At 46.5% G+C, this 27,043-nt stretch overlaps 1 protein-coding gene across 1 annotated transcript; it reads right to left on the bottom strand.

Annotated features, from left to right (window-relative positions):
- Positions 1-927: 927 nt before the first annotated feature.
- Positions 928-24,771, bottom strand: LOC124615582 (probable cytochrome b5 2). Its single transcript, XM_047143567.1, has 4 exons — positions 24,595-24,771; positions 8,987-9,072; positions 5,316-5,498; positions 928-2,132 (listed from the first exon to the last, which is right to left on the bottom strand). The coding sequence occupies exons 2-4, from the start codon at positions 9,038-9,040 to the stop codon at positions 1,953-1,955; spliced, it is 417 nt and encodes a 138-aa protein (XP_046999523.1). The 5' UTR covers positions 9,041-9,072; positions 24,595-24,771; the 3' UTR covers positions 928-1,952.
- Positions 24,772-27,043: the final 2,272 nt, after the last annotated feature.

Here is a 27,043-nt window from a genome sequence, read left to right as displayed (position 1 = left end):
TCAGGTGTTCGTTCCAGGAAGACGCTTTTCAGGGACGATGTGTACAAATCCGAGGGTAATGATCCTGAATGTTTTCGTGAACGCAAATGCGCTTCAAAATCGGGTAAATGTGAATAATTATTTAAGCGGCTAAACAATGTTAACCAGTGCTGAGTACCAATGTTTACGCGAATTCTTGTGACCTTGTTATGTCAGAAATGTAATGAGCAATCCCTAAAATTGTTTACATGTTGTAGTAAGACGATAACAAGTTTAATTTTATTTTGTGCCGAATCATAGATTAATTTTGAGGTTGCTATGCTCTATCATTCCAAAACCTGAATATGCAAATCTTAGTATCTTAATTTTAAAGAATTCGGAATTTTTAAATCTGTATATTTGTAAAGTTTCACAGTAATGATTGGTTAACAATCGCAACAATTAATCAGTGGTAAGTCAATAAGAACTGACGTTAAATGCACTCAGTTTCAAGTAAACGATGTTATGTATCGATTGACGTATTTTTAGGAATAAAACTTTGGTTAGAATTAACAATTCTAAAAATATGTCGCTACTCTGGACATATTTCAAAACAAATAAATAAAAAATCACAGCCGATGTACTTGTCACATCTTATTTGCGAGATTTTATTCAAACTTTACTGCTCAGTTTCTCAAAACAACCATCTTGTCCCTTCCGTTTGTTTACTCGGTGGTAATTATTTTAAACCAGCATTCATTTGCTGCCACCATGTGTTTGTTTATAACTAACAATGAGTCATTACTTACGTCACAGGAGCTGGAAACGTGTTACTAGTAATGATGAAACATGTTAACAGTCATTTTTAGTTTAGTGGTGTAAAATACGAGCATATTCATGTGCACTGTGGTATGGGTGCTTATAAAAGAAACTGAAAGGATGGGAAAAAACTGAGATAACCACTTACAATTATTGGAAAAGCACATTTTATTGAAAACTGATAACGAATCGTCGAGCACAAACGTATAAAAATTCATACTTTGCTACCTCTAGGGCAGACACACACACACACACACACACACACACACACACACACACACACACGTGGTATGAACACACGTAAATACTATGATAATACTGGCGTGATCGCTCAGTGCTACACTTACGTAATACAATGACAATACAGTTCACTTACAGAAGAAATAATACTAGCGAAGTGAGCATCAATGGAGCTTCATAATACAAACACAGGACAGATTAGGCAAATAAATAGTAAAAAATTAATTAAGGATTCAGGAATGTGGATCTGATCTGTAGCTTTGCTACATGATATCTGGAGGAATCCACCCCTACAAACTAGGAACACCCTATTGACAACCAGTACCCATTAACGAAGAAGACCGCTGGTGCATCAAAGTCTGTAACGGAATTATCTCACAATGACATTTTCGCTGTCGGTAGAGGGAGTTGGCCTTTCTCTTCCGGTGCTAGCTGGGTGAGGATGTCACCTTAGCTACATATTAAGCCTCAGAAGTTGACAGTATGCCAGCTAACCGTAGTAGGGTTTTACCACTGGTGAATGAAGCAGAGAGTGTCTTGTTGGCTTGAGGAAGTAGATCCCTGCATGTAGGAAATGGCAGCTCATGCTTAGGATAGCAGTCTTTGACATCTACCAGATGACACCCAAGCATGGAGCGGTGTGGACCCTGGGAGACTCTGTGGGAGACCAGTCAACGGATGTGGGATTGCTGTCGTGACACTGACGGCGAGTTTTCAGTTCCAGCTATGCTGCAGTGGTTGGCGTCTGTGGCGCGTAGCACGCAGACGGGGGTTGTGATGATGAGGCGTGAGCCAGTCTTCCTCCTCCCTGTGACGTCACGGCGGGTTGGCCCAGGATGGGCCGGCCGGAGCTGCGAGCCTGTGAGATGTGGCGCTCGGAGGCGTGGAAGGGGACGTGCTGTCTGCTGTCTGCTGTCTCGCTGGAGGCGCCCCGCTTACAGCTCGACAGGGCGGATGCGTCCGTTGGCGTCGAAGAGGCGCTCACTGGGCGGCAACACGCCCACTAGGTTGGGCTCCAGCACGGCCACCATGTCCGGCCCGTGGCCGATGCCCTGGAAGGCGAGGCTGGCGTCGCGGCCTGCGTACTCCAGCAGAATCTCCTCGCCACCGGGGTGCTGCAAGGAAAGACGAGCTACGGTTACCCTCTGATCGACTCCTGTCCTTGTTAAATCGACCTTAAGGTATATATAACATGGACGTTATATCGCTGTGACTGAGATATATCATGAACCTGAAATGGGATGACTTCATATCCAACACGGCTGTTCTTGAGAAAGCAAAAATGTATAGATTGGAAGCTCTTATCATTGGGCATCAACTCAGATGGGTCGGACGTGTCCAGCGGATGAAAAATGACGGACTTCTACGCCAAATGCTGTGCACCAAAGTGAGCACAGGTAAAAGGCCACGAGGTGTCCCTCTCAAACGTTGTAAGGATCAGTACAAGAAAAATCTGAAAAACTTGAACATCGATCCAAGTAAGTGGTCCACAACAGTAGAAGATCGACGTCGCTGGCGCTCAGTTACCTCAAATGCTCTTCAAAACTTTGAGATGGAACGTCGAAGAATGGAGAATGACAAACGCCGGAGACGTAAACTCCTCCAGGCTCAGCCACGTCCTCCACCTTCCATCAGCTGTAATGTCTGTGGCCACCTGTTCAACTCTAGGATTGGGTTGCTAAGCCATCAACGATACTTCCACGCCAGAATCGTGACAAAGGAAATCTCAGGAGAGAAATGAAAACTCGGATACGAGTATCGGCCGGCGACGACTGATTGGCAAATGTCATATTTAGTACACAGGGTTAGCACACTGGACAGTGATTCGGGAGGACGATGGTTCAAACCCATGTCTGCTCTTTCTGATTTAGGTAATCCGTGATTTCCCTAGTCACTTGAGATGCATGCCGGGATGGTTCCTTAGAAAGGGCACGCCCGACTTCCTTCCCCATCCTTCCCTAATCCAATGGGTCCGATGATCTCGCTGTTTGATCCCCTCGCCCAAATCAGCCAACTAGTACACAGGGTTATTCTTAAGTACCTCTGGTGTTTCAAGAGACGATGCGTGAATAACAGAAGACACACAGAAAACTGACGCATATCAGTGGATAGACAATCTTTCCAAGTTCTGATTCGTAATACGCGCTGCAGCGTTGTTGCACTAGCGGGGTAGGTGTCGCAGAACGTGTAGAGCTATCATCCACAGTGTGTTGTCGCCTCAAATTAGCTGATGCTTGTCCGCGGCTCGTGGTCCCGCGCACGGGGTCCCGGGTTCGATTCCCGGCGGGGTCAGGGATTTTCTCTGCCTCGAGATGACTGGGTGTTGTGTGTCTTTCATCATCATTTCATCCTAATTCACTCGCAAGTCGCCGTAGTAGCGTTAAAGAACTTGTGGAGTGGCGGCCGAACCCCCCTGCAAGGGGTCTCCCGGCCACCAATGCCACACGCTCATTATTATTAGCTGATGCTTGAGGTTAGGCAACCCAGTGTACAGATATCCGAAGCAAGCTGCTGTCGTACGTTTCTGGGCAATTCTTGTCAACGACTTCAGTGAACTGCCCGCCTGCGTTGACATTCGACGCATCACAAACGGAGCCCGTGATGAGCACTTGTAATGTGAGTTACAAACTGGGAAAGATGCTCTGTCCTTTCACATGTGTATATTTTCGGAATGCCTTGTAGTATTCGCACAGTAGATTTCTGAAACCCTCGGAGGTATTTATGAATAAGCGTGTATGTAAGCTGCATGGATGAAATATTAGTCAGTCTAGGAGGCTTACGCTAGTACATTGCAATACAGCCTCTAGTTATATATGACGGTAGTATCTGTTCCCTAAAGAACAGTTACCGTTAATGGCCATTCAGCTTTGCTAGAAATGAAATGATAATTAAATGGACACCCTAGCTGCAAACAGGTGTTGATATACTTCATTGGGGACATGTTGAGAATGTGAGCCCCGACCGCGACTCGAACCCGGGTTTCCTGTAGGAGATCCCAGGTTCGAGTCCCGGTCGGGGCACACATTTTTATCATGTCCCCAATGACAGCCTCTAGTGTTGATAATGGTCTGATTTCACTGAGGAAGAGAAATCCCAACCTTCTTATGATATCCCATACGCAGCTAAAACTACTCATTGATGATTAGATCCCATTCAGATACCAAGTTGTGAAAATGGTGATTACTGTCTTTCACCTGTTGCTGTAAACAGTCCCTCACATTTTATATGGGAAAGCAGTAGTATCCACATGACATTCATCATGAAGATGTAGAAGAAAGGCACACCTAGTCACCGGGTCTTGAATAAACATCGTGGTTCATGTTCACAGTAACATGAATGAGTGGACCAAAATTATGGCAAGAAAAACACGTCATTAACCTTGCGTAGACACATCTGGCCTTAACTATACCCTCCAAATACTTCAGCTTAAACGCATAACTGCGCCGCCAGTTCATGCAGTGCCTTTTATCATCTGAAAAGAGGTAAAAGCGTGACCTGCATGACCACAGTACATGCCAGCCACCAGTCAACTAGTGTCAAGTATACGTTTGTTTGGACCATTCAGTATCTACAGCTTTATGTACCGCTGTGAGCTACGTCTCTTTGCGAGGCACCCGATTCCATATGACCATTGCACGCTGCTCCTTTCATTATGTTTGATTGGACATTAGTTAGATGGACCTACATTCACTGGGAGGTTTATAACCGATCGCCACTGATAAGGCATGACACTCATCTTTCGTTCCCTGTACATTCGAATGTTTCTACAACCAGTATTCTTACTTCATCTCACATGGCTGACAGTGGTTCATCATTCCTTTTAGAAGAGAGTGAGAGTGACCAGTATCTTGTCTAGACGGCTTATATGCACATTGTAGCGGGTATAAGTGCAGATGTCTCTACTGGTAACTGAGGATAGCATACTGAACAACATTACATCACTATTTACGCCATTTGCTGACTAATAAGTATAATTGTTACAAGTCGTATATTTTTAGGTTGGTTAGTACCTCCAAATGTATGTGACAAGCAGGGGCAGCAGATCAGGTATTGAAGTCAGGTTGCATGAACGCAAAACGGTTAGTCTATACTGATAGGTACAGCCCACTTAGTGGTGCAGTTACAGCAGTGCGGAAGACATTACGTCGTAAAGCTTGTGACGCTTTTGTGGAAAGACCAGTCGATGCGGAGACAAAACAACCAACACACGGTTGTGGGTACATATTAAGGTCCACATATAAAAATATCTGAAATTATACCCGTTACACCCTGACAGAGAGAGAGAGATAGGTAGTTACCTTGGAGAGGAAGTCCGTGATGTCATAGACGCGGTCATTGATAATGATCCAGCAGTCATCAGGGCAGTCATGGCAGGCGACTTCTGATAAGGACACCTGTGGCGGCTGCTGGTCCCTGAGCCGCAGCGCGGTCACAGCGAGGCATAGGGCATCACCAGCCAGCGAGAGCAGGTTGGCCGCCGCCTGTAACAATGCCATACTACTTTGCAGACTGCTGCAGCAGGTGTCGAGGTGTCAAGCGCAGTTGCATGGGGCAGTTTCAGCATGGCAGTGTTGTGAGGGAGGGGCAGACAGAGGGGAGCACGAAGGAAGGAAGGATAAGCTCCAGTCCAGGGCCAAGTTCTGACGTGCAGGGCAGTCAGCACTGTGTACATCAACACGGGTGTGCGGTAGATGGGCAGATAGAGGTGGGGAGCAGGAAGGAAGGAAGGACAAGCGTGTATGAGGAGTCAATACTGCTGCGTGGGGCACGCCAACATGGCACTGTTGTGAGAGAGACATAGAGAGAGAAAAAAATGGGGAGGGGGAATGAAGGATTGGTGAGCGAGTGTTTACGTTCAAAATGGTTCAAATGGCTCTAAGCACTACGGGGCTTAACATCTGAGGTCATCAGTCCCCTAGACTTAGTACTAGTTAAAGCTAACTAACCTAAGGACATCACACACATCCATGCCCGAGGCAGGATTCGAACCTGCGAACGTAGCAGCAGTGCGGGAGTGCTTAGGGATCAGGCTTTGCAGCACAGGTGCGTCAACATGGCAGCATTCTGTGAGAGAGACAGAAAGGGAGGAAACAAGAAAATAGGGAAGCGGGGCAGGATAGGAAGGATAAGCAACCTGTGCTGCATGGGACATGTCAGCAATTGAAGCGTTAGCAATAGAGAGGCAGAAAGGAAGAGACTGAGAATACAGTGGGGGGGGGGGGGGGGTAGGAGGAAGGAAATATGAGTCTGTGGAGGGGACAGGCACTGATACATGGAGTGCGCCGATCTGGCAGCATTGAGATAGATAGAGAGAGAGAGAGAGAGAGAGAGAGGGAGAGGGAGGGAGAGAGAGAGGGGGGGGGGAGAAAGAGAGGGAGAGAGAGAGAGAGAGAGAGAGAGAGAGAGAGAGAGAGATAGACAGAAAGAGAAAAAAAGACGGAAGGGAGAAGAAAGGAAGGATGAGAGTGTGTATGAGGGTCAGACTGTCCAGCATGGCCCCGTAAACGTAGCAGCATTGCGAGAGAGTGACAGAAAGAGAGAGACAAGAAAAGGGAGAAGGGAGGAGTGGGGAGAAAGGAAGGATAGTCGTATGTCTAGGGGTCAAGGTCTCGTACCCAGTCACAAGCTCAGGATGGGGGAAGGATATGGAAGGCAAAGCCCACAAACCATGGACTTTGCCGTGGTGGGGCACATAGACAATACACTTAGCCTTATTACAGGTAAGGTATGGATGGGTGTTGCAGCCTTCTCAGTAGCTGAAGGATCGAGAGTCTCGATGGCTGATGTATCTGACCTTTTAACATATATATGGGTATGCTAAATTGTGCTGCGAACAGCTGAAAGTAGGGACAATGCTACAGTTTTTACGTTTCGTGATGCCTTGTAGCACAACTGTACCGTTTAAGCATATTGTCACCTTCTTGGGTAGCATATTCCAGAGTTAAAATATTCTCTCATTCAGGTCTCTGGGAGCCGATTATTGAGGAGGATATCATCAGAAAAAAAGAAATCTGGCGTTTTGGTGGTTGAAACATGACATGTTAGATATCTTAATCGGATTGGTAGCTTAGAGAATTTGAAAAGAGAAGTGGGTAAGTTGAAGTTAGATGCAGTGGGAATTAATAAAGTGTCGTGGCAGGAAGATTAGCCTGGGTTCCAGAGAAAAGCAGGAACATGAAAGGCAATGCTCATCCTACGATTCGTCTTGTACGATATGTTAAAGAGAGGTAAATCCATATGTACAGCATTTTTACATTTAGAAAAAGTTATATGAATAACATTTTTAGATTTAGCGAAACTTTTGACAATGTTGACTGGAATGCTCTTTGCAATTTGAGGACAGAAGGGATAAAATTCAGGGAGTGAAAATTTGTTCACAGTTTGTACAGAAACCAGACTGCAGTTATAAGAATTGAAGGACATGAAAAGGAGACATTACCTAAGAAGGGAATGAGACAGGGTTGTAGCCCACACGAGATGTTATTCAATCTGTACATTGAACAAGCAGTAAAGGGAACGTGAGGAAACTTGAAAAGGTATTATTTCGTGACATCTTAATTAAGCTGGAGACGACATAGGATTTGGAAGAGCAATGGAACGGAATTGGTAACGTCTTGAAACGAATTTATAAGTTAGAAATCAACAGAAGCGAAACAAGGGTAATGGAATGTAGTCGAATTAAATAAAGTGATGCTGAAGGAATTATATTAGGAAATTAGATACTGGTACTAAAATTATGAGATGAGTCTTGCTATTTTAGCAGTGAAACAATTGATGATGGCTGAAGCACGGAAGGTATAAAAGGCAGAGCTGCAATACCTCGAAAGCTTTTCCGATCAAGAGAAATTTGCTACTGTCGAACACAAATTGAAGTGTTGGGAAGTCTTTACCGAAGATGTTTTATCTGAATGAAGTAATACAAAGACTATAAATGCTTGAGGCAAGAAGAGAACAGAAGTTTATGAAATGTGGTGTTACAGAAGAATAAGAGATCAAATGGGTAGGCGAGATAGCTAATGAGGAAGTTTATATGAGATGCCGAAAGGGGATGGAAAGGGAAGGACAGGTGAGAAGCTCATGACTTCCAACGGCACAGGGAATTATGGTAATGCAATGGCGAAAAGATGAAAATTTTAACTTCACATGTGCACACAAATATGTTGCCTGGAGAATCTTAAAAATAATACAGAATTTTAGTCTAGGAATTAATTCTTACTCCTCTGGATGCAGTAGAATTTTAGGAGATGGCTTGTGATATATAGAGTGGAGTGTTTGTGATCTGGCCCATTACAGGTTCAAAAATGGCTCTGAGCACTATGGGACTTAACTTCTGAGGTCATCAGTCCCCTAGATCTTAGAACTACTTAAACCTAACCAACCTAAGGACATCACACACATCCATGCCCGAGGCAGGTTTCGAACCTGCGACCGTGGCGGTCGCGCGGTTCCGGACTGTAGCGTCTAGAACCGCTCGGCCACTCCGGCCGCCCCATTACAGGGACACAGTTCTTTCGATCCAACTACTAGGAGATAAGGTTGTGTGGTAGAAAGATGACCAAATTGGAGTAAGCAGGAGAGGCTTAATAGTTCCTGTGTTTGCCTTAAAACCAAGGTAATCATCCCGAAAACCTTGGTAGCAATCAGCTGATTCGCACTATTTTTAACCTAATTATGGGATAATCAAGTCCCAGGCAAAAATAAAAAAAAATGTTTGTGTTCATGTGTGTGTGTGTGTGTGTGTGTGTGTGTGTGTGTGTGTGTGTGTGATGCACCGCATGGTCCGTGTATTGGGCTGTACCCTTCTATCGCAAGCAGCAAGCTACGACAGTAAACTGTGCTAACACCTAACACTTAACCTGAAGATATCAAAAAAATTTGTTAGGGACTGACTGATTATATGCATTTTAAGCCGCACGTGCTATGACAGCGATTGACGCCTGCGCACTGAGTAAAGATGATGGAAACTTACCGTGGTGGGAGGAACTGTGATTGGCTGACTTTCACTGCCGAGAGAAGCTGCCATCTTGCTGGCGACTCAGAAGTCTGCTCTGGCACCTGCAACAGCAGAAACAACATCGCTCGTTTATACAGTGCTGCGGAATACCTTTTAAAAATTTGATATATAATTACTTGTTACTTTGTTGCGTCACTTTCGTGTTTTACTGTCCAAATTAATACACATCGATGAGGTAAATATCATCTTCACTGTGAGCATAGCGTATAAAGACATTATTTATGCGTGAGATAAGTCGTCGTATTATTTACACGTATCGAAACATTTTATACCAAGTGATTCCAAACATTTAGTGCAGCTGACCTCTTCGTCCCTTCTAATTCGGAATTACGGGTTTGGATTTTAAGGATCTCATATTTAGCATCCCTCGACTAGTCCTGAGTCTCAATTCTCAAAGTTTTAACGTATTTGTGACTTCAGTTATGGGCTGAAATTTCGGGCAGTGGAATTACATGCAATAACAAAAGTTCTGAGCCTAGTATCTAAACAGAAAAACCTAAAGAAATGGCACAGAGTCACAATTATTGAACTATATGAGGATTGGGGAGAAGAGAAGTTTGTGGCACAACTTGACCAGAAGAAGGGATCGGTTGGTAGGACATGTTCTGAGGCATCAAGGGATCATCAATTTAGTATTGGAGGGCAGCGTGGAGGGTAAAAATCATAGAGGGAGACCAAGAGATGAATACACTAAACAGATTCAGAAGGATGTAGGTTGCAGTAGGTACTGGGAGATGAAGAAGCTTGCACAGGATAGAGTAGCATGGAGATCTGCATCAAACCAGTCTCAGGACTGAAGACCACAACAACACATGAAAAACCATACAGAAACTACGGCGTGCACACACTTAATTCAATATGTAAACGTCACCGCAGGTATTCGGATTTAGGTTATGACATATTCGATATGCCTGGCGTCATTGGCGATGATGTAGCGCTGACGAATAGCGAAATTCTGCATGACCTGCTGAAGTGGCGGAACATCGATGCTCTTGATGATTTCTTGAATGGATCTTTTCAGCTCATCAATGGTTTTGGGGTTACTGCTTACACCTTGCCTATAATATAGCCCCACAAAAAGGTGTGTTCAGATTCGGAGAACATGGCGGCCAATCGAGGCCCATGGTAGTGGTCTCTGGGTCGTCATAGCCAGAATGCGAAGTGCTCCTCCAGCACATCAAATACTCTCCTGCTTCGATGGGGTCGAGCTCCGTCTTGCATGAATCACATCTTGTCGAAATAAGGGTCATTTTGGATAATGGAGATGAAATCATCTTCCAAAACCTGCAAATACCGTTCGGTAGTCACGTTGCCATCAAGGAATATCGCACCGATTATTCCGTTACGACGGTTTTATTTCATATAGTTCAGTAGTTGTCACCCTGTGTATCTCTCTACGCGTCTTACATCTGGTGTCCCTCCTCAAAGCAGTCAGACGCATTTTTTAAAATTAAAGTTCGACATTTTCTTGCAATTTCGTTACTGCAATGTACAAATGGACTTATCCCGAAGAAGTAGTACTAGTTACGTATTCCATGCAGTGTCCAGGAAAAACTTCCATTTGGCTATGGTTATAAACCTTTTTTTTCCAAAATGGAGATGAGACACGTTGCCATCAGTTCAGATACAACCGAAAACATGCTGGGTAGCAGTCAGCCAAAAAATCCAAAGCCACCCACACAAGTGCGGGAAAGGTAGTGCTCACCTTCTTATCGATTACTTGTAGCATGGGACAACGGTGAATGGCTGTGATACAGACCTTGACCACCTTTCGCAAAACGGTCAAATCCAACCGTCCAGGGCGGTTCACCCGCGGTCTCGTTCTGCTCCACATCACTGCAAGGCCACAAGCAGCAAACGATGTCAAGGAGTTCTTGCAGACGTTTAAATGGGAGGTTTCCGGTCATCCTCCACGCAGTCCGGGCCTGCCATTTTTGGAGAGCTAAAGACGGCTTTCAAAGGCAAACCGTTCACCTCGAACGAGGACGTTAAGTCGTACGTTCGGAACTTTTTCAGAATGCAGGCGCAGGAACTTTACCTGGCGGACATTCACTGCCACGTGTTACAGCGGCAGAGTGCTGGGTAATGAATAGTTTTGAAACAAAGGTACACATGTCTGTTTACAGGGTTCAGGATCGTTTTGTTGTGAATGGCCCCGTCATAACAGTTGCTGTGCTGAAGAGAGCAGTGACTGACGGTGACAGCAGAAGATAATGGTTTCAGCCGAACAGACACAATTTAAATTGCTGTCCATGGCTGGTTATGTTATACACGAATTTTTCGCAAAGTTTACAGGATAAAGGATGACTAATAATGTGAAACGAAATGATCGTGTGACATTATTGGCCTGTAGGCCTCGTCCGGCGAAGTTCGGCCACCGGGTTGCATATCTTATTTCAGGTGACGCCACATTGGGAATTGCGTCGGTGATGATGAGAACAACACAACACCCAGTCCTCGGGCGGAGAAAAAATCTCCTATCCGGCCGAGAATCCAACCCGGGCCCGCTGCACGGTAGGCAAACATATTAGCACTGAGCTAAGCAGGCGGAGAGACTGGCTACTAAATCAACTATTATGAAACTAACGCGGTGCTAATTTGTTAATATAAGGGGGCGATCAAAAAGATTCCGTCTGAGGGCCACAGCAAGTCCTTGCTTTCGTGTCGATGCTTACATACCTGCATCAGAGTAGCGCTCGACTGCATATACTCTGCAGCAGCGCACTCAAACGAATACTTTTTAATCGCCCCTTGTATAAGAAAGCTGTAGGGCAGAAAGAGCACTGCAGTAAGATAGTGTAAGATGCAGTATTATAAATACCGAAGCTCGATTGCTGCATGCATTACACTTTGATAATGTACAGAGAGACTGAATGAACTAGTACAGTAGATCGGCTTAGTCGATCAAAAATGCTCTTCTAGACACACCCAGACACATTCGCTTACCGGAAGAACTTCCGTGCAATCGTCGCTGGCTGGCCGTCGTGATCGTATGTACGAAGTTCCACAACCGGGCATTTCCGATCTGTGGTCGTGTGGAAACTCTCTCTCAATTCGATGCCCCTTACCGTGCCCCAACCTAATTACCTGGTCGTTCTTTCCACCCTGCATACTAGGAACTTGTAAGGTTTATCTGTCACAGCTGTTTTGCCAGCCTAAGCTGGACCTCGCAGGGTCAGGTGCATGTGTGTGTGTGTGTGAGTGAGCGGCACGCATCGTTCGTGCATCGCGATATCGGCCAGCTGGTGTGCTGGTTGCCTCGCGACTGGCGCTGCGTTGCGTTGCCGGGAGACCGGTCTGCGGCCGGCGGTCACGTGAGGCTCGCCCGCCGTCAGGTGAGGCTCACGTTCTGCTCACCTGGCCCGGTCGCGCGTCCCGCACGAGGAAAAGCCAGCCGACCGCTAGCGTCGACCAATGGCCGGCCTCGGCTGCGTTGCACTGCCGCAGCCACCTGCCTTACGTAAGGCAGCCACAGCCGCCCGAACGCTGGGGGCACAGCAGCGCCCGTTCCTCGGCGTGCCGGCCGCTCGCAGCGGACACTGGACGCATTTCATGGTACCCTACTTGCGGCCGAGTAGGGGATCGAGAACGTCAGTTGTGGGGTGTCCAGCGTTTGCTGGCAACTCTTCGTACGGCGAGTAGGACGTAAGCACGAACTCGGTCAGGATGCAATTCGAGTAATCTCAGTTAAACCTCGGCTACCACGTTCAGCAGTCAATGTTATACAGAAACTTCGTCCACAGCCCATTGAGACCGACCGACCGCCGTGTCGTCCTCCGCCAATAGCGTCACTCGATGCGGTGTGGAACGGCTGTGGGGCCATTTACATCTACATCTACATCCACATGATTACACTGCAATTCACATTTAAGTGCTTGGCAGAGGGTTCATCGAACCACAATCATAGTATCTCTTGTACATGTCAGGATGTGGCTGAGATGGAAGTGGGGTCTAAAAAAGAACAAGTGTTAATTTTTCAACTCCGGTCGGCAAACTGCCTCCCGTTTATTGAAAAAAAAAATTACTGATGACCTAACCGGGGTACATTATGTGAGTTTAGCAGCCCTAAGGCGCAAACAGATTGAGCCAGGGCTCGAAAAGCGCACGGAGGCAACCGGCCAATGCGTCTGATCTCTTTGGGGGCCTGTCAGTAAAAGAGAGCGATCCACACGCCTCGTACGCGCAGCTCGGCGCGGTGGGCGCGCACACGTGATCTCCTGTACCTTTCTGATTGGCTGCTGTAGGAGCTCTGCCTAGGCAAGCCACGCTTCCCTAAGAGTCACCCCGTCAGCAGAAAGGTTGTTTGTTCGTCGAACACGTGAACAAGCCGTGGGATAGCGGCACATACTGGAAAAATCTTGTGTCGCCAACCCAGGGTCCGTGCACGGCTTTGTGAAGATCCATTTCCATCCATAGCTCACGCATTTAGGAAAAAAATTCCCTTTTCTTGTATTGAAAATAAATGACTCCCGTACTCAGTCTGTGAGCACCTGTACACTCTCTACCATTCCTCTCCCGAACAGCGCGCGGGAAAAACGAACACCTAAACCTTTCTGTTCGAGCTCTGATTTCTCTTATTTTATTTTGATGATCATTCTTACCTATGTAGGTTGGGCTCAACAAAATATTTTCGCATTCGGAAGAGGAAGTTGGTGACTGAAATTTCGTAAATAGATCTCGCCGCGACGAAAAACGTCTTTGCTTTAATGACTTCCATCCCAACTCGCGTATCATATCTGCCACACTTTCTCCCCTATTACGTGATAATACAAAACGAGCTGCCCTTTTTTGCACCCTTTCGACCACCTCCGTCAATCCCACCTGGTAAGGATCCCACACCGCGCAGCAATATTCTAACAGAGGACGAACGAGTGTAGTGTAAGCCGTCTCTTTAGTGGACTTGTTGCATCTTCTAAGTGTCCTGCCAATGAAACCCAACCTTTGGCTCGCCTTCCCCACAATATTATCTGTGTGGCCATTCCAACTGAAGTTGTTCGTAATTTTAACACCCAGGTACTTAATTGAATTGACAGCCTTGAGAATTGTACTATTTATCGAGTAGTCGAATTCCAACGGATTTCTTTTCGAACTCATGTGGATCACCTCACAGTTTTCGTTATTTAGCGTCAACTGCCACCTGCCACACCATACAGCAATCTTTTCTAAATCGCTTTGCAACTGGTACTGGTCTTCGGATGACCTTACTAGACGGTAAATTACAGCAACATCTGCGAACAACCGAAGAGAACTGCTCAGATTGTCACCCAGGTCATTTATATAGATCAGGAACAGCAGAGGTCCCAGGGCGCTTCCCTGGGGAACACCTGGTATCACTTCAGTTTTACTCGATGATTTGCCGTCTGTTACTACGAACTGCGACCTCCCTGACAGGAAATCACGAATCCAGTCGCACAAACTGAGACGATACCCCATAGGACCGCAGCTTGATTTGAAGTCGCTTGTGAGGAACGGTGTCAAAAGCTCTCCCGGTTGTCGTCAGTTTTCGTGACCTGGAGCCGCCACTACTGGCTCAAGTAGCTCTTCAACTGACATCACGAGCCTGACTGAACTCCACTGCAGTCCTCCCACCGAGGAGAAATCTCCGGTAGGACCGCGAACTGTACACTAGTCCTACACAGACAAAGCTATAGCTGCAAAATATAAACGCCAGGGAGTCATAAAACCCAAAAATCGTAGTCAGATGTACACCCAGATGGGGACCCTTCATGCCTTTGACACAATGGTGTTTCAGACTCAGAGACTCCTTCTAAGACATGGATAAAAACTCTCTATAAGCATCAGGAACCATTTATAAATTTATTTCACTCATCCTTTGTTAACTGTTCAGTTTTTCTTTTTTTTATCTTACTAGGAGGAGTATGTAACAAGTTAACATAATGGTGAGAAGGGTAAGTTGAAGCAGACAGAGTAGACAAAGACAAATACCTACAGGAGCTTTACAGTAGCTGTATTTGTCCAGCAGAGTGAAAAATGCGTGTGGAGTCTAACATTGTCTGTACCACAGGAAGGGGGGAGGGGTGGAGCGGAGGGAAGGGAGAGATTCCACCAGTCTCACACGTAGCGCAAATAGTAGGATTCAACTCTCTAGCTACCATAATGAAAACCAAAATTAAGAAATGTACGAAAGAGTAACATTATAAACCCGAGAAAGATGAGGGAAATATTCAAATGAGGCCTTGGTACTGAGATGACACCAGCATTCACTGAACGGATTGTAGTGAGGGTTGCTGTGCAGTTGTAACCCGCTCCTCTTGAATACGCTTTCTGTGTCACAGACTTTCAAATAGAAACGCCGTTGAACAGAAGGCTGCATGAAACACTCCAATGAGAGAAGGGTGCCGGCCGCTGTGACCGAGCAGTTCTAGGCGCTTCAGTCTGGAACTGCGCGACCGCTACGGTCGCAGGCTCGAATCCTGCCTCGGGCATGGATGTGTGTGATGTCCTTAGGTTAGTTAGGTTTAAGTAGTTCCAAGTTCTGGGGGACTGATGACCTCAGATGTTAAGTCCCATAGTGCTCAGAGCCATTCGAACCATTTGAAAGAAGGGTAACTGGAGGAACCTGAACAGTTTGCCTCGAGGAGCTGTCCCGTAACCTGTGTTGTACAACATCTCTTCAAGCGACGTCGCAAATACTCAAAGAACACGGCTCTTCAGCAATGCTGATGAGACAGTCATAACCGCTTAAAGTAGATCATTCGAAGTTGCAGTTGGTAGACGCCATGAAGCATTTCGTTACGCACCTCGAAGAGAACGTCAACGCAGTTTCCAGCAAAGCCTAATGGAGGGGTAGTCATCCTGAAGTACAATGCACACGCGACGTGCCTAGGAGATAAAGTCGACCAGAACTACTCTTATATCAGCAGGACGACTGAAGTACCCGGGAAGTTGACCGGGGCTCAGAGTCAATCCAGATCTCTTACTTATGTCAGCTGTTTGTGGCAAGTTCCACAGGGTGTTTAGTGTCTGCCCAAGTAACCAGAGTCAACCGTTGGAACACCAGCTGTAACGGAAGAACATTTAAGGAAGAAGCAAGTGTTCTACCGTAGGCATCCCATCTACCACAACACCATCCGAGAATTAGGCCCCTGGAGTCTCCCTGCAGTGTCCAGTTTTGAACGAAATCGTCGACAGAAGATGGAGAATTCGTCGCCCAACGAAAAGTTCGAGGTGGTCACCATAGCGGTCGATAGGTGAGCGACAATAGTCTTTACGCGTCCTTGCGTGTCGGATCGTATGGAGGTCTTACATTTGGACCGGCGCGGGCCAATGAGAGGTCAGGCCATGAAATTCTGCTTGCTGCTTAGTAATATTAAAATTATATCTGCAACAAACTGGGAGCACATTTTCGAGGCACGAATCGAGTCCATAGGTCAGGATTCAGAACGCTTTTCGTTCTTGTTTAGGCACGAAGTACGCATAATATTCAGTCAGTACTGGTTGGAAATGCTTTGCAGAAAACAAACCCTCTGCGCTTATGAAGGTTCTATCACGTCTTTACATAAGTTGTTCGAGTCGTATTTGCTTTATGTACGGTTACAAATTTGAAATCTGATAAAATTCAATGCGGCCGCTGTGGACGAGCGGCTCTAGGTGCTTCAGTCCGGAACCGCGCTGCTGCTACGGTCGCAGGTTCGAATGCTGCCTCGGGCATGGCTGTGTGTGATGTCCTAAGGTTAGTTAGGTTTAAGTAGTTCTAAGCCTAGGGGACTGATGACCTCAGATGCTAATCCCGATAGTGCTCAGAGCCATTTGAACCAATTTGATAAAATACAGGATCCTGAACATCTCAGCCGTAATGTAAGACAAAGCTGAGAGTCGACAGTATGGAAGTATAGCCCGTGGACGTTAACGGACACGGAGAGTAATGGAGTCTGGACGGACGACGGCCGCAGTACCTTACGGTACGCCGCCACCTCGCTCGGTGGTTGGTTCCTCCTGGGGCTAGACTCTCCGCAGAAACGCACGGCTGCAGCAGGGAGCCCTGGCGGTGCTGAGAGAGCGTCATTGTGTGGCGGAAGCGGCTCGGCGCGCCGCGGCGTGGCCTTGGCAGTGAACCCGGCGAACACTGCAGCGGCTTTCGCCTCGCTGCTGCCGCAGCCTGTCTTTCCACCGTCACGTTTCGCCACTGTTCGCTTTCCCACCAGGACAAGTCCTAGATCGGGAGCTAGAAAGGCCAAAGTGCTGCAGTCTACTGCAGGTCTCTTCGTGTAGCGGTTCTCCGTACTGACATCCACCCTGATCAACTGAAACGTCCCCTTTGAACAATTATACACGACTGTGCTTAAACTGACACACAATATTTTTAGCGCAACGCAATCTGACTTTCAAAATTCCCTACTAAAGAATGGCCCTGACAAACATTAAACTATACCTTTCACAAATCACTTACCTCACAAAAATCTTCGCTGCTCAAGCTACTGCAATACAGCGAGCGCCACTACTGCCAGCTAAATAAAAGATTCAAACTATGGAAGGCACTAACTACTGATAGGGATAGTTAGCAAATGAAAGATATTAATAGAGAACAAACAATGTATTTACCTTGATATCATCATGTATAAATATAGCAGTTCATGACAAATTACAAATCTCCGCCATCTCTCTCCCCACATCCACCACTGCTGGCGGCTCACCTCCAACTGCGCAACACTACGCGCTGTTCACATCCAGCTGCCGCTGCCCAACACTACAATGGCAGACAACAATGCAAACTAGCCACAGACTGCACACAGCACAGCCAGTGATTTTCATACAGAGGTGGCGTTACCAATAAAAAAACCTAAACAGCCTACTTACACAACGTCACAGAAAGTCATACTCACTGTGCCCCTACTCTCACACCACCACCCATCCTCTTGGCATCTTTTCACAACTGAAGTAGTTCAATTCCTATTGAGTTCGGAAACGTCAGGAGAGCTATCAGCTGACTACGCTTCTATCTACACTACTGGCCATTATAATTGCTACACCACGAATATAACGTGCTACAGACGCGAAATTTAACCGACAGGAAGAAGATGCTGTGATATGCAAATGATTAGCTTTCCAGAGCATTCACACAAGGCTGGCGCCAGTGGCGACACCTACAACGTGCTGACATTTGGAAGGTTTCCAACCGATTTCTCATACACAAAGAGCAGTTCCCCGGCGTTGCCTGGAGAAACGTTGTTGTGATGCCTTGTGTGAGGAGGAGAAATGCGTACCATCACGTTTCCGACTTTGATAAAGGTCGGATTGTAGCCTATCGCGATTGCGGTTTTCGCGTACCATCACGTTTCCGACTTTGATAAAGGTCGAATTGTAGCCCGCGTACCATCACGTTTCCGACTTTGATAAAGGTCGGATTGTAGCCTATCGCGATTGCGGTTTATCGTATCGCGACATTGCTGCTCGCGTTGCTCGAGATCCAATGACTGTGTCCTAGATCGGCCTCGTATCACTAGCAGTCGAGATGACAGGAATCTTATCCGCATGGCTGTAACGGATCGCGCAGCCACGTCTCGATCCCTGAGTCAAGAGAGGGGGTTACGCGTCTCGGTCACCTCTTGTTCGCATTGACGGCACTTTGAACAGTGGACGTTACATTTCAGATGCGTTACGACCCGTGGCTCTACCCTTCATTCGATCCCTGCGAAACCCTACATTTCAGCAGGATAATGCACGACCGCATGTTGCAGGTGTTGTACGGGCCTTTCTGGATTCAGAAAATGTTCGACTGCTGTCCTGGCCAGCACATTCTCCAGATCTCTCACCAACTGGATCGTCACAATACGCCAGTCACTACTCTTGATGAACTGTGGTATCGTGTTGAAGCTGTATGGGCAGCTGCACCTGTACACGCCATCAAGGCCGTTATCGTGGCCAGAGGTGGTTGTTCTGGGTACTGATTTCTCAAGATCTATGCACCCAGATTGCATGAAAATGTAATCACATGTCAGTTCTAGCATAATATATTTGTCCAATGAATACCCGTTTATCATATGCATTTCTTCTTGATGTAGCAATTTTAATGGGCAGTAGTGTATAAGAAAGACTCATGTGTGGGCCACAGTAAGGCAATGCAGAAAAAGAAACGAGCTCCTCGTCCAGGTCGTGAAGGCATAAAGGATGATAACCGACCGCCGTGTCATCCTCTGCCTTGCAGTGTCATGCTGACGTGGCATGCAGGGCACTTGGTCAGCACACCTCTTTCCCGGCCATTTTACGATGCGACTTTCCAGACTGTTGAGCCACTACATGTCATTCTAGCATCTCCACAATTGGCATCACGAGTCTGAGAGCACCCTCTTCCAGTTCTGCCACCAAGGGAAAGTCCTTGTTAGTACCGAGAATCGAACCTGGGTCCTCAGCATGGTGCCCACTCAGCTACCGTGGCAACGGAATGTAGAAACATCTGGAGAAACACCATATCAGCATCACCTATTAGAACTGCTCACTTTGCTTCCAGACCAGGTGCACTAGAAATGCTTCGCATCAGTTCTTTGATAAGGCCGCGTTTAAAGTTGGAGTAAGACACGCACGAAGCAGTCACTAATGTCAATAGGGTGAAACATGTTTTCCCCTTCGTTGAAAATGGATTCCTTCGATAAAGGTTCAAATGGTTCAAATGGCTCTGAACACTATGGGACTTAACTTCTGAGGTCACCAGTCCCCTAGAACTTAGAACGACTTACACCTAATTAACCTAAGGACATCACAGAGATCCATGCCCGAGGCAGGATTCGAACCTGCGACCATAGCGGTCGCGCAGTTCCAGACTGTAGCGCCTAGAACCTCTCGGCCACTCCGGCAGGCTTTCGATAAAGGAAGCCTAATGTCAGCAGAGAGGCGCAGCTACTGTTGGGAAGATACATTTGATTATTAATCTGTGTCACAGTTACAAATTAATATGGCCGAGTATCGGTTTCTTTCGTTATCAGCATTCTTCAGAACAACAAAAAACTGAACAAAAATGACCAATATGTAAAGAGAGCTAAGCTGTATCAGTAAATGTACTCGTACACAATACGCCACATGATCAAGGTCACTAGCAGTAACCAACTGTGAGAGCGAAATTAAAAAGACCGCAACGGCAGTGTAATTATGTCCCTTGAGTTTACAAACATAGCTGATTATCGCTCAATGTTCTTCTTGCTGGCTTTCTCATGGTATCTGTTGACTGAGACTCTAGATGTGGAGTCCGGCTTAACAAAGTCAGTAGAAGGCACAGGGCAAACGTAATATTTCTATAGCTTTGTAATAAAAGTACGGAGAAGCGGTGACTCAGACAGGTTCGTTATTTACAGGAAGCCTGTTTAGCGTTGTGCTGACGTATTAATGAATGTATAGATGAGTAAAGAAGGCAACGCCAATAAAAGAATAAGTTGAGCAGACTAAATACAGAGACTGAAATACCTTTGTCGCGGGTGTATTTCTTCACCGGAGTATGTATGGAGTGCAGCACTGACTTTTTCGTGGAAGGTCCGAGTGGAGGGGGTAGGGTAGGGGAGAGACGGATTCCGTGAGACACTGCAAAAACTTCGGGTACACTAAGCACGAACAGTCCGGTGATCACGAACCGATTAACGACTGGTGTCAACGTCTGTCACCGCTGAGAATCGAACCGACTTAATCCAGCAGGACTGACGATCGTATACGACAGGAGAGTGAACGATATGTGCTACGCAGCGCAAAGTTTGCTACTCCCAGCCTCACATGATGCGCACGCAGTAGGGTTCAACTCTTTCCAAAACGAGCGAGAACCGAACTCGGGCGTATTGCGAATGTCATGACCGGACTTGCGTCAGCTCTTGCGTCAGATAGCGAGACCTGAAACTCGAGTGGCCAGCAGCTTTCATTGCCATACAAAGCATAACAGTTCGGGCCGAAAGCCTCAAAATGAGCTCGTACAACAGGGAAGCGTGTTTAACACGCGGAGCAGTACGCTACCGTTCTGAAACTTGAAGCAGTTATTACCTGGATACAGTAAAACGCAGGCAAAACGTACCTATCTTCTCATCATTTTCATAACAGGCCGCGTAATGAGCGTATTAGAATATCTTTAAACTGACAACAAAGTGCTGAAAAACTCAAGTTCCTTTGTACAGAAGAATAATATCGCTGGAGAATAGTCACAACACCTACTGCGCCATAGGGAGAAACCATGGAACTGACGTTAAACGTTTTCTGGGAAGCTTTCGCGCTCCTGATTTTACGTTCCACGCAAAAGATACTAGATTCACTTCGACAAATACTCTTTTTTCGTGAATGGGAACATCAGTTAAAAATACTGCTACGAACATCACAATATATCCAAGCAGGAATCGATATGTGAGAAATCAGCGATGTATCTATTTGTACATTTCTGGGAATAGAGATGCGTACTTCACATTGTTCTGTGACAACCTGTGATTAACATTAAAGTTTACTGCAGTCAGATGCCCTCGTGAATTCTTTAATGACTACACCGGTTTCGACGTGGAACTGAAAATGACTTGTCCATCGAATCTGGTTTCGCCATTACAGAATTTACGAGAGAATTTGACTGCAATATACTTTCCTGCCGGTCGGTGTGGCCGAGCGGTTCTAGGCGCTTCAGTCTGGAACAGCTACGGTCGCAGGTTCGAATCCTGCCTGGGGAATGGATGTGTATGATATCCTTAGGTTGGTTAGGTTTAAGTAGTTCTAAGTTCTGGGGGACTGATGGCCTCAGATGTTAAGTCCCATAGTGCTCAGTGCTAATATACTTTCCTGTTCCTCTCTGCCAATAAAGTTGCAATTGTGAAACCGAAATTTACCACCAGTAACCACTACCACAAATTGCATTTGCGTACTCTTCTTAACGACACCGCACTGCAAGCATCGATAATAGGTAGAGACCTGTTCAAAAAGGTACGCGTAAAGAATGGAGCTCCGTTAGCCTCAGACTAAAAATAGATCTCTTCTCGCGCCATTCTTCAAACTTTCCTATGCTTTTAGCTACTAACTGTAATACAAATATTATTTTTGTGCGGCAGATATACCATTTCGAAGGCATCCTGTTATTATAATTAACGGGTCAATTTTGAAACTAAACGAAGACCAATTAGCGCCGTGATGCAACCCGGCAGGCATCACGCACGACACGGAGGCAACGCTTTGCCTACTAACAGGCGCGACCTCCCAGTCCGAGTTCTTGAACTTCGTTTAGACGTTCGGGTCGGAGGTTCATTGCTCTACACGCCTCTCTGTGGTGATCGACATCTGCAGCAGGCGCACGCTGTCAGATACGTCTAGAAATGAATATTCGAAGAGACGACTACGGAAGTTTCCAAGGAAAGCGCTTAAACGTCGAAAAAGGGAAAATGTCGATCGACGAAGAGTAACGTTGAAAACGCGTTAGATTAGATGTTTAGTTTACTTACCACGTACCGATATCGGAGGATAGTAACTCCTGAACCAAATTGCAGATTTTATTTGCTCCCTATCTACAGATAACCGCTCATAAGGAATGCACTGTGAGAATCCGATTTCCGTACTAAAAACATAGTTGCATAGTTTCTACGTCTGGAGAAAAATTAATGCATTCTGTTCCCCAATGCATGAACGAGTGTAGCATTTTATATTTATAATACAACGATGTTTCTCGTATATTTTAGCTATTCTGGCAATTATATGTGCTAAAGACACAAGTTTGATTTCCTCTTGGCCGCTACAGCGTACAACTGAAAGAAGGAAACACGTTTTACGATTGAAATGAAGCCAAACTAGAAACTATTAACGATTAATTTGGTAGCAACAAAGACTACATTTTACGTGGCCTTTATACCGTTGATCTGCCTGCCATGTGGGATTGATTTCAGCATTACCAGAGAACATCGTTATCGCAAGCGGTAAGTTTTTGCTTCTTTACGTTAGATACACTAGATTGATATTTTTAACATGATGAGATACTTTGCTACAGACATTTTCATCTCATCGTTCATGGACTTAAGAAACGCAAACCAAATAATTATTTTCTAGCAGAGGTACACTGCTTCAGTTTCTATTCGCCAGCCCCTTATTTAAAATATTCACATTGCACTATCGACTTCTAAGCAATACAACCACGTCTTCAGATACGCAAAAAGTTCTTCTGATTAACTGAAATACACATGCGACATTCAAATCAAAATGGCGTTCATATGTTTGAAAGGTGTAACAGGAGATTAGTATTTTCCTGCCATTTCAGTCGCGTATGATACCCTTAGATGTGACGCGAATTTTGAAATCTGCGAATGCCGTTTATGTTACGACGACATATTAGGATTTCGAGTAATGGTAACAGCTATACTGACAGGTGAACATGTGACTCTATAGTCGAGAAATTGATAAAGCAATATAAATATGCCTTAAATAAGAGAAAGCTAAGTATAAATCCACACAATATACGGTTAACAGATTACATTTGTCTCATCTGTAATGGACGTTAAAAGTGAGGCTACGGCAAAAATAGCGAATGCTTTGTTTTATTACTGCAACCAGGCACTTTATAATACTTTTCATAAATGATTTACTTTTAGATTACGTATCTTTCGAGTCAGTGAAAAAGATCATCTTCAGATGGTTAGTAATAACAGGCAGTCCACCTGGAGTAATGTATGAAGTGCTTGTAAATACCGACCATCTGAAGATGAGACTCCAGTGCAATGGAAAAGTAAACGTTTTCTGAAAAGTGTTATAAAGCAACTGGCTGCAGTATTAGTACAAAGCATCCGCTGTTTTAATAAAGTGCATATGGAAGCGCCAGCAGATTGTTCTGCTGCGGTGGAGTCTACGAAATTTTCTGTCTCTTTTCAAAGTACCCGAACAAGGAAGGAGGATTGTGGTTTAAGATGCCATCGATGTTGAGGTCATCAGGGAGCGTCGAAACGTTGCAGTTTTCTTTTTTGTGGAGATTTGCATACGTGCACAGTACGAAAGCCTTCCTTTGCAGAACAGAGGTATGAAAGAGCGCTTGGGCAAATCTTTGGATGGTTTTGCAGTACACTGCGCAGTGGAAAAGTAAACGTTTTCTGAAAAGTGTTATAAAGCAACTGGCTGCAGTATTAGTACAAAGCATCCGCTGTTTTAATAAAGTGCATATGGAAGCGCCAGCAGATTGTTCTGCAGCGGTGGGGTCTACGAAATTTTCTGCTCTTTTCAAAGTATCCCAACAAGGAAGGAGGATTGTGGTTTAAGATGCCATCGATGTTGAGGTCATCAGAGAGCGTCGAAGCGTTGCCGTTTTCTTCTTTGTGAAGATTTGCATACGCGCACAGTACAAAAGCGTTCCATTGCAGAACAGAGGTATAAAGAGCACTTGGGTAAATCTTTGGATGGTTTTGCAGTACACGGTCGAAAAGGAGCAGTGTTTTTATTTATGCCGATTTGTGCCTCTGCATATTATAAACAACTGTTTGTGGAGCAGGAGTCGGAAGAGAGAGAGAGAGAGAGACAGAGGAAGGGAGAGAGAATGAGGGACGGGAAATGGGACACAGAGAGAGAGGAGACGTTGATAATGGAGATTAAGAACGTAGGGAAGCTGTTGCGGTGGCCGCCCTTACCTGTGGAGGAACTGCGTTCGGGGTTTCGGGTGACGTGCGAGCGATAAGTGGTGCTACACGGGGCTGCGAGAGCGGCAACGTCAGAGTGGCTCGCCTGCGCTGTGGTGCGACGTCGACCGCGAACTGATAAGCGGGCGGCGCGCGTTTGGCTATAAGTAGCGCCGGGTCGGCTGACGAAACGCGGCCCGCGGCGGCCGAAGCCCGGTGGTGGCGTGGCCCGCCATTGGCTACCTGTGGGCGTGCCGCGGGGGCTGCGGCGGCGGCTGCCATTGGCGTTGCCGCCGCCGCCGCCGCCGCCGGCACCTGCTTTCCTGGTCCGCGGATATCGGGACGGCTCCTGCAGCGTCTCTCGCTCGCCGGCCGCGCCGCGCCGGGGCCGCCCTTGGCTCGCGGGGTGCGGAAACTGGTCATGCGGCAGCCGAGGTGGCGGCCGGCGGCCAACTCTTCCCGCGTGCAGGAAGTGCCTTACGTAACTGGACGCCGGCCAACCAGCGCCGCCGCACGCACCGATCGCTCGCGTCCCCTCGTTCGTGTGCAGGTGTCGAGCGCTCCCCGCCGTAATTACTCTCCGCAAGGAGCGGCCTTGCCGCCGTAACTAACTACGCCTCTCAATGAAATGACACTTGCCGTGCAGAAAAAATGAAAATGTTCAGAACGTGAGTCACCACAGAAACTAGTAACCACTACAATTTCCTTAAAATGTTTCTCGACGTCGCGTTTTATGGCCCGTGTTGTTTCTATGTTTTCACCAATGAGGTGGCCGCAAAGTGGGTTGTATGTTAACCGGGGACCTAGAAACGACGGAGAGGCTCCGTCCTCGCCGCAGCCGCAGTGGTCCACAACCGCAGTCCACTTCACCCCTCCGCCGCCCCACACCGAACCCAGGGTTGTTGTGCTGTTAGGCCCCTGGTGGACCCCCCCCCCCCCTCCCTCAGGGAAGTCTCACACCACACGAGTGTAACCCCTATGTTTGCGTGGTAGAGTAATGGTGGTGTACGCGTATGCGGAGTACTTGTTTGCGCAGCAATCGCCGACATAGTGTAGCTAAGACGGAATAAGGGGAACGAGCCCGCATTCGCGGAGGCAGATGGAAAACCGCCTAAAAACCATCCACAGACTGGTCGGGCGGATTCGTGCTGGGGACCAGGCGCTCCTCCCCGTCGTGCGTTAGACCTCTCGCCTAACCAAAAAAAAAAAAATGTTCAAATGTGTGTGAAATCTTATGGGACTTAACTGCTAAGGTCGTCAGTCCCTAAGCTTGCACACTACTTAACATAAATTATCCTAAAGACAAACACATACACCCATGCCCGAGGGAGGACTCGAACCTCAGCTGGGACCCGCCGCACAGTCCGTGACTGCAGCGGCTCAGCCCGCTCGGCCAATCCCGCGCGGCGAGTCGAGTACTCGTAAACTTTCGTCAGTGAGCGTGAAACCTGAAGACGGTATTAGTCCTCGAGGGTGTGGACTACTTTAGAGCATAACTGATTTCTGAAGTTTGAGTCAAGCTATGAGGACAGCAGTCTGATGGTTTAGAGTAACACACGAAGGTATTCTGTACTCAGAGCAAATTGTTAATCAAAAAGTAAGCGTAATTTTTCGTTCTCCAAATTACTCGTATGTGCAGAACGAATGCAAAGCAAATAGGACCGTAGGAGGCCCAGAGTACGAGGCAGTTTTCTCACCCCCCCCCCCTCCCCCCCCCCCCCCCCCCCCCCACACACACACACACTTGGCTTGGTCCTTTTTTCTATGTCACCAGACTTCTAATTGGTTGTATGTGCCCGTCACTTTTTTATATCCTTCACCATCCTCTTCATGTCGGAGTAGCACTAACGCTCAACGTCCTCTCTTGTATGTACTCTAATCTCAGTCTTCACCAACAATTTTTGCCATCTACTATCGTCTGAGCACAACGGAAGCTATTCCCTGACGTCTTAATACATATACTATCTGAGAGTTCCTTCTTCTGTTTTTAACAAAATGAAGTAGCACATTTGTTAAGACAGTGGCTTCAGATTCAGGATGACAGAGGCTAATGCTCTGCCCAGATGTCCTAATGTGGTTTTCTTAAATCAGTTCACGCAAATGCCACAATCTTTCCTGCAACAGCCGGCCGAAGTGGCCGTACGGTTAAAGGCGCTGCAGTCTGGAACCGAAAGACCGCTACGGTCGCAGGTTCGAATCCTGCCTCGGGCATGGATGTTTGTCATGTCCTTAGGTTAGTTAGGTTTAACTAGTTCTAAGGTCTAGGGGACTAATGACCTCAGCAGTTGAGTCCCATAGTGCTCAGAGCCATTTGAACCATTTTTTCCTGCAACAATGCTTCACCTGACCACCTGGCCTCACTTTATTAAACTTTCATGTCTTTACTCCAGTGTCTGTATACTTGACATTATTTTCCCTGTATTAAGCTGAAAAATCGTATATCGTCGCAAAATGATCCTTC

This window comes from Schistocerca americana, chromosome 5, assembly GCF_021461395.2.
Source record: "Schistocerca americana isolate TAMUIC-IGC-003095 chromosome 5, iqSchAmer2.1, whole genome shotgun sequence".
Lineage (NCBI taxonomy): Eukaryota > Metazoa > Arthropoda > Insecta > Orthoptera > Acrididae > Schistocerca > Schistocerca americana.
Note: the sequence above shows the minus strand (reverse complement) of the source record. Positions and strands in the feature narration are given on the sequence as shown.